This window comes from Atta colombica, unplaced genomic scaffold (assembly GCF_001594045.1).
Source record: "Atta colombica isolate Treedump-2 unplaced genomic scaffold, Acol1.0 scaffold9, whole genome shotgun sequence".
In the NCBI taxonomy this organism is placed as follows: domain Eukaryota; kingdom Metazoa; phylum Arthropoda; class Insecta; order Hymenoptera; family Formicidae; genus Atta; species Atta colombica.
In genome coordinates, this window is record NW_017259583.1 from 1,791,908 (window position 1) to 1,800,788 (window position 8,881).

General features: G+C 28.7%; 1 protein-coding gene across 1 annotated transcript in view; it reads right to left on the minus strand.

The window, feature by feature from the left end:
• Positions 1–1,275: 1,275 nt before the first annotated feature.
• The window catches only part of LOC108693419 (ATP-binding cassette sub-family G member 1-like), a 36,919-nt gene continuing 29,313 nt past the window's right edge, over positions 1,276–8,881 (minus strand). The window contains exon 10 of the mRNA XM_018202344.1: positions 1,276–1,391. Within this exon, the coding sequence (XP_018057833.1) occupies positions 1,340–1,391 (52 nt within the window). The 3' untranslated portion in view covers positions 1,276–1,339. The remainder of the gene's footprint in view (positions 1,392–8,881) is intronic.

Below are 8,881 nucleotides of genomic sequence, written 5' to 3' on the forward strand. Positions count from 1 at the left end.
ATAGACACGAAAAAATATTTCAAACAAAAGTTGTATGATTCGGAGGAGGACATAAGAAGGTACCATTGACCTTTGGTGGCGTCACTAAAGTCAAGATCGGGGTCATATCTTGAATAACATTTGTCAAATCAAGACCATTGGAGATTATTTCTCTTATTTTCATTTTTGCACTAAAAATTTATTTTTATATAAAAATAAAAATAAGAAGTATAACCTCCATTGACTTTGATTTTGCTAAATGACAACCAGGATATGGTTTTGAACAGCATTCAAGAGATTTTAGCGTTGGTCGGACATCTTGGGTAAGCTAGCGATACTGCAACTCAAACTCAAAAAATATTTAATGAAAAATATTTTCTTATAATTTTGAAAAGCTCTCGGTACTAGCTATTAGATTCTGCTATAAAAAATGGAGTATTTCATTTAAAAAATCGATGTGACCTTGATGTGACTTTGGCAACGTCATCCAATATCAAATCCATGGTACTTTCTTATGTCCTTCTCCGAACTATATAACTTTTGTTTGAAACATTTTTCCGTATCTATCATAGTTTTCGAGAAATCTTAATGCATTATTTAAAATGGGACACCCTGTATAGATTTAATTTTATTAATTTCTCTCTGATGTTTTTTTGCAATTATATAACATTTTTTTTAATAATATACCTATACATATACAAGTAGTGTTACGCTTTATGTCTTACATATATTGCAATAGTATTACGTATGCAAATAATTACAAGATTTGTATCGGATAAAATTAATTGCAAAGATAAGATGTATTGAATAAATTTTAAACAAACATAAAATATATATATATTAATTAATAAGTACAATAAACTATAAATGTAAAAAGAATTTAATTTTTAGATAGCTCCAGATTGCATGTCTTAAATCATAAAAATTTCTTAAGAAATGATGGATATATTATTTATAAAATATTTATATTACTTACAGATATGTTAAACATAATATATTTAATATAATCAAATAAAGCAAGAATTTATGTTATATTTTAATGTAGCTCTAAAAAACTTTTGTTAGTTTTATAAAAACTTGAACATTTTTAATTTTAAGTACAAATATACTAATTCAATCACAAGAACTTTTATAGATGAATCAATTTCTTACGATATATGCAAATTATTTAAGATGCTGCTTAATATGTATCGAAAATACAGAATCGTGGTTGTCATAAATATAGGATGACGAAATGAACTTGCCTTTAAATCCGTAACGAACTGAATAACAAATATCATTGAATTCAATGCATATATGCGAGTTTTGCGACTTGTCGAATTTCAATAATTTTTTCGATTCTTGCATATGGATCTTGCAGTCATTGTCCAGTATTCTTGTTGTGTCGTTTGCTTTCAGCATTTTGCCAAACACTGTAAAATTAACAGTTCACCTTTAATTAATTAAAGAGTCGGCGTTTACACATGTATACAGGTAAATATTATATATGATTGTTGAATGCTTCAATTTTATATAGTTAATTACACTTCGATTTTATGCATTCATTGATTTCGCATTGCTAGAAAAAAAGTTGTCTTTTACGAGCGAACTTTTGTGTTTGCGAGATGTACCGCACAAGTTATAACTATTGATGTCGGATGTTTACACACACTACAATCACACTTGTTGAGTAGTCAGCTTTTGAATGATATAAATGAAAAAAAAAACGATCTTAGTACTTATAATTACGTGAATAATCTTGATCTTACAAATAATATTCCTCTTATAATTAATACATTGAATGTAGCATGCAATTACACACACACATACACACACACGCGCACGCACGCACGCACACGCACACACGCACACGCACACACGCACGCACGCACGCACGCACGCACGCACGCACGCACGCACGCGCGCGCGCGCGCACACACACACACACACACATATATATGTATATACTGCCGTTCAAAAGTCTCGGAAAATTTTATAGCATATATTAGTTTTTTTATTTAATGTTTTATTTAATGATGGATATGATGATATAATAGTGATGTAAAGTTACACACAAAGATTATTATCAAACAAGATGTTATTAGGAATAAAAGCAGAGAAAAACACAGAAATCATTTATTGCATAATTAGTGTTTAAATAAACTGTTAGTTTTATCCTAATAAAAATAAAATATAAAATTTAAATGTTTGAAGGTGGCTCAATAATATAAATATAAATAATAAGGAGCAGCCACGATGATAGATGTTGAAATGAAAATAATATATTTATTATTATTCTATAAAAAAACATAGACGTTTCGATCAAAATTTGATTCTATGTTTGATCATCAGTATATACAGATGACAATAAAGGATTACAAACAAGTTATTAAATTAAGAACGCAAAATCAGTAGTCAAAAAAATGTTAATACAATTCAATATCAAGATGACAAAGAAAGAAGTGCAAAATATTAAAAAAATTATCGCAAGTCAAGGTAGTAACAAATTCTTTTTCTTTCCAATCGCTTGTGGTAAGATAAAGTCCAGAGAAATTTACCAACAAAAATATATATTAAAAAAGGAAAAAAAGAAAAAAATTTTTATATAATAACGCATTTGGTGATTAATATATTCCGTTTATGATTCCTTTTTTATGAAAGCAAAGAACTGACTTCGGGTGAGAATACGAAATTTCTATATTCTATTTTAAAATTAATGTTATCTCTTGTCACAAATTTAATCATGATCATACAATTGATTGGAAAAATATTAATATTCTCAATTCAGAACAATTTTATTATAAAAGGATGGTCTCCGAAACGATCCATATTAAACGAGAAGATAATTGCTTAAACAAAGTGGCACAGAACACTTTCCTGAAATATACTTGTCAATCATCGGAAAAATCCCCTCTATCCACACATAGAACTATCCTCTCCACTAACATTCTTCTTTTCTTTCCCTATATAAATACTGTTCACTAACCATGATCTTCCAAAAAATTTGTAAGCAGTAGTTTTATCTATTCAATTAACGCGTACCACAAGCGATTGGAAAAAAAAAGAATTTGTTACTATCTTATTGATTCGCGATAATTTTTTAAATATTTTGCATTCTTTCTTTGTCATCTTGATATTGTATTAACATTTCTTTGAGTAGTGATTTTGCATTCTTAATTTAATAAACTTGTTTATAATCCTTTATAATCCTTTTTTGTCATTTGTATGTACTGATGGTCAAATCTTGACAGAACGTCTATGTTTTCTTATAGAATAATATTAGGTGTACAACTTTACTTCCGCCGTTTTCCTATAGATGGCTTTAGCGGTAAGTGGTGGTCGAAATAAATAGATCACAATAGAATACAATAAACTTGGGCATCTGTCAACATAACCCCATAGAAACATTAGTCGATTTGTGTCTGCATCAAAAGTTATTCTCGATTGAAAATGTCAGTTTACGAGCCAAATTCTCGTCATTTGCGGCAGATTTTAATTTTTTGCTTCAATATGAAGAAATCTACGGCTGAGGCTCATCGAATGCTCTCAAATACTTATGAGGTGAGGCCGCTATTAGTGAAAGAACGTGTTGTGAGTGGTTTCAACGCTTCAAGAACGGTGATTTTGACGTCGAAGACGACATAGCGGTGGAAGAGAGAAGGTTTTCGAAGATGCTGAATTGGAGGCATTACTTGAGCAAGACTCGTGTCAAAATCAAGAAGAATTGGCATGATCATTGGGAGTGACTCAACAAGCCATTTCAAAACGCCTCAAAGTCATGGGAATGATTCAGAAGCAAGGAAATTGGGTGCCGTACGAATTGAAGCCGAGAGATATTGAACAGTGTTTGTTTGCTTGTAAACAGCTGCTTGAAAGGCAAAGACGGAAGGGATTTCTGCATCGCATTGTGACTGGGGACGAAAAATGGGTTCATTACGATAATCCCAAGCGCAGAAAATCATGGGGAGTTCCCGGCCATGCTTCCACGTCGAATATTCACGGCTCCAAGGTCATGCTCTGTATTTGGTGGGACCAGCTCGGCGTAATGTATTATGAACTGTTAAAACCGACTGAAACAATCACAGGCGATCGGTATCGAACGCAATTGATGCGTTTGAGCCGAGCATTGAAAGACAAACGGCCGCAATATACAACGAGAGACACGATAAAGTGATTTTGCAGCATGACAATGCTCGACCCCATGTTGCGAAAGTGGTCAAGATATACTTGGAAACGTTGAAATGGGAAGTCCTACCCCATCCGTCGTATTCTCCAGACGTTGCTCTCTCTGAGACTATCACTTGTTTCGATCAATGGCACACGGCCTGGCTGACCAGCACTTCCGGTCTTATGAAGAAGTAAAAAATTGGATCGATTCGTGGATAGCCTCAAAAGATGACCAGTTTTTTCGACGCGAGATTCGTACGCTACCCGAAAGATGGGAGCAAGTAGTGACCAGCGATGGACAATACTTTGAATCATAAATGTATAATCAGTTTTTTACAATAAAGCCTCGAATTTCCGAAAAAAAACGGCGGAAGCAAAGTTATACACCAATAATAAATATATTATTTTCGTTTCAACATCTGTCGTCGTGGCTGTATGCTCCTTATTATTTAAATTAATAAAATTTTAAATTTATTAATTTATTTTAAAATTATTAATTTATAAAAATAAAATAATATTATGTAAATAAATAAAAAATAATATTATGTAAAAAATAATATTATGTAAAAATAACAATAACGCAGCAAAATCTAGTATACATGAATATATTATGTATAAGTACATGTATGTATAAGTATGTACATATCAGACGACAATTGTTTGCGCACTGCAATATTCCTTTTCTGTATAGCAACAATTCGTATTTTCTTACATTGTTAATTATTCTTATGGACTATAAATACCGGCCAAAGAGGGATAAATTTGAGAATTAATGAATGATTTTCAAATATCTAACAAATAAATAATGTCTATTCCTGAATCTTCAATTTTGAAATTAAAAAACATTTTTAAAAATGAGTTTTTACGCAAGAAATTCGATCAATACCATTGCGCAAACTTATATTAATTTCTTAAATATATTATAGTTTAGAAAGTCTACTTTAAGATATTTTTCATTATCTTTGCCCGTTGATGTTCATTACTTGGTGTCATAGCCATACCATTCGTCTGAACAAATTAATTAATTAGTCTGAATAAACACAAACTTAACAAAGAATTTCGAAGTATTTCGAAGATAATCCCTACGTTCGAATTTGTCGCTACAAGCTACAAAATAAGACAAGAATGTCTTTAAAAAATATCAATTTTTTTTACATAATTTAGAAACATAATACCGTAAAAAAGAAATTAAAAAATACATTTGCTCTATCTCTTTTCTTTGAATTTGCATCTTTAAAAGTTTTTATATCTTCTTTTTTTATGTCTTCTTTTTTTTTATATCTTCTTTTCATTAAATACTTGATTTTTCATTTTTATTTTTCAAAAAGTTCTTGCATTTTTTTAGTTCAAAATAGTATTATATACAATACTTCTTCGTTAGAAATAAATGAAATTAAAATTAAAAAAAAAGATTTTAAAACTCAAATCTCTACTTTCAAAAGATTACTATTTTTTTGAGTTTCTGTAAGTTTGATAATTATTATATTTATAAAACTACGAATTGAAAAAAACAGAAAAATTTTTTCTCACTTTGTGGTTTTATTATATATCTCCCCAAAAATTGCGAAAATTTTCTATTTATCGCTATTCTATTAAAGCTTGAAATTTTCCTTTCAAAATCATTTTTTTTTTTCTGTTCCTAAAACAGTTTTTGAGTTATTCACGAGTTAAATAAAAAGCAAGAGATGTGATTTATATTGCTGTTAAAAATCATCCCCCACAATTAAAGAAACAAATTCTTAAAGCTGAAACTTAAATTTGCTCTCGAATCGTATAATTGTCAATTTTATTTAAAAAGTAAAATACATAATATATAAATTTGAATTAAAAATATAACATTAGTTCCTTGTGTAATCATTACGGAATGCTTTGAAAGAAGGACAATAACACACAATTCAAATTTATATATTCAACATTTAAAAAATTAGCAATTACATCATAGATAAAACAAAGTTTTAGCTTTAAAAATCAGTTTCTTTAATTACAATACGCTGATTTTTAAGATAGAATAATCAAGTTAGAATACTCCTTTTTATTTAATTTACGAATATCTCTAGAACAAAAATTATAGGAACAATTTTAAAAAACAATTTTATAGAGAAAACTTCAAGCTTCATCACGTAATCTTCGAGCAATTCGAGTGTCAAGAATTAATTTCGAATGCTACAGAGCTGTAAACTGTTTTTAAAAGTTAGATTATAAAATAAAATCGTTTATTTTTAAGAATAAATAAAGAATACCCTATTAATTGAAAATGTCTTTTGCTTTACTAGAAATTGATAATAATTTTATATACTAAAAATAGATCGCTACATGAATGTAGCAGATTCATATGTAAGGAGTGTTTTCTTAAAAGAAAATACTACATTGCAAAATAAATTTCAGCAATTTATAAGTTATATTACTTGATTTATATTTGTTAAAGTCTTTAATACAATTTGATTTTATTTCATTCTATATGTGCAACTTAAACTTTGATCTAAAAATTAACTAACAATTTTTTTCAAATACGTAACTTCAAATTCATAAAGAGGAAAAGAATTAAAAACTTACTTTTCTCGTTAAACATTGTATATAATGTACTCCATCAATTTCTATTATTATTAGTTTGAGCGTTTGTAGATTCAGACATTAACGATCCAAATACACTATTTGTAAAATAGAAGCATTAAAAGAGATGTACGTTATGTGTTAACCAATTAGTTGGATACATTATCATAAATACACAGGTTATGAATGTAATTTAGACACGAAAATCTGTATTAGCTCTGTGAGCGATCTTTAAATCCGGGGTGGATCGAGCAACTCGCTTGACTCTAGAAATGTTAATACCGAACGCAGATGAAATGACACGTAGCAGAAAGATGCGAATTGCCGAACAATTTTCGAAGTGAAAGAGCGAACGGATTTGCAAACGAACGCTTATGAACACCGGGCCTAAGTGTAGTATATACATGAATTTGATATACAATAATATTAGTAATTCATTGTAATTTTTGCTCTTATAGCGTGGATTTAATTTGAAAGTAAATATAATCTGATTATGCCATAATTTTTTAATTAATTTTCAATATAATTTAATTATCGTATTTCAAGTTGTTGATATTGCAGTAAAATGTAAATTTGTTTTGCTAGTCTAAAACATCATGATTTGTCACTATAATAAGTAATGCCAACATAAGTTATAATCTACATAAAATGATCTGTACCATAGGGCGTGTAAAAGATTTAGTGGTTATTTCGTGATACATACGTATAGTGGAATAATAAAGCATGTATAGCAAAATACAAGTGCTTTGCTTTCGTATTTTTTGTTTAGTTTGTTGTTTTGTATATCTCATCTATTTGGGATATACGGCATTTTTAACGAGTGGGATTTATGCTCAAAGCATACAAAGTGCGCAGATTGAATTCAGTGCACTAAATGAAATGCATTATATGAAATGTGTACCTCATATCATAACACTTATACCATATATGTGTATAGGAAGATTGTAATTATTATTTATTATTTCATATACATATTCACCATTCTTATTCTTTAATAAAACTTTATAAACGCATTTTATAAATTATTGTGTCATTTTATGTCTTATTTATATGCATTATTTGTAGATTTTTCATGAGCTATACATATTCTCCCTCCCTCTATGAGCCATATATCCCTTTATAGGATATACGATAAGAATGTAAGGGTTTAAACAAGTTCATTTTTTAATAGGAAATATAAATAATTAAGATTTCTATAATATTTTTTTTATAGTAGCAGTACAAAGTTTTTACTGATATGATTCGTTTATTTTAAACATAGTAAATAATACTTAATAAATTAAGTTTTTGATAGGTGCGGCATATATATCGGAGTTACCCTAATCTCAATAAAAATCTTATTAGGTGTAGTAAAAACAAATCCATTATTTTTGCATGAAATTGAATGGAAAAATAATGGATTTCTTTTTACTACACTTAATATAATAACGCTATGATTATATCTAACCTTTCCTAATCTTTAATTCCTTGTCTTATAATTTTGTAGTACGGATTACGTGCTAAATATGATAAATATGAGTTACAGATTCACTGATCTCATTATTTTGTTTTATCCAAATTCTCTTTATTTACAAATGGCATGCAAAAAATTTTAACGTATCATTTTTTATTTAATAGCTGCGGCAATTAGTCAGCAACTTCAAGGCTTAAACAAATAATACAAATAATAGCTATCCATACGTCATCGCTTGGATATTATATAAGATTGATAAAATGATAAAGTGATTTAGTTTGAAGAATATCATGCAAGCAACTGTGCATTCATCATTTATATTTAAAGAAGAATTATTCTATACAATATGGCGGTTCTTAATGTACGAATTATTGAAGATTCTGAAAAACAATTTGAAAAGTTCGAGAGTGAATGTAGATATGTAAAAATGATAAATATTCGATCGAGCATTATTTCCAAACAATTTTAATATTTGAATTGTACAGGAACAGTACTTGTAATTAAACGAATACACGTTTTTTTTGAATGTATCAAAATCATTGTTAGACTTACAGCTTCTTTTCGCCAAGATTGTAAGTCGCCGATAGATGTACATGGCTGAACATGGCTGAACAAAAACATAAGTATCTTAGAGGACAGAAATTCATGTCAATATTTTGCAGTATGTATTAGATATTCTCTTATAGAAAAATATTTCTGAGCACTACTAGTCCGGAAAAAAATATTTTATATATATATAATTATATAAAATTA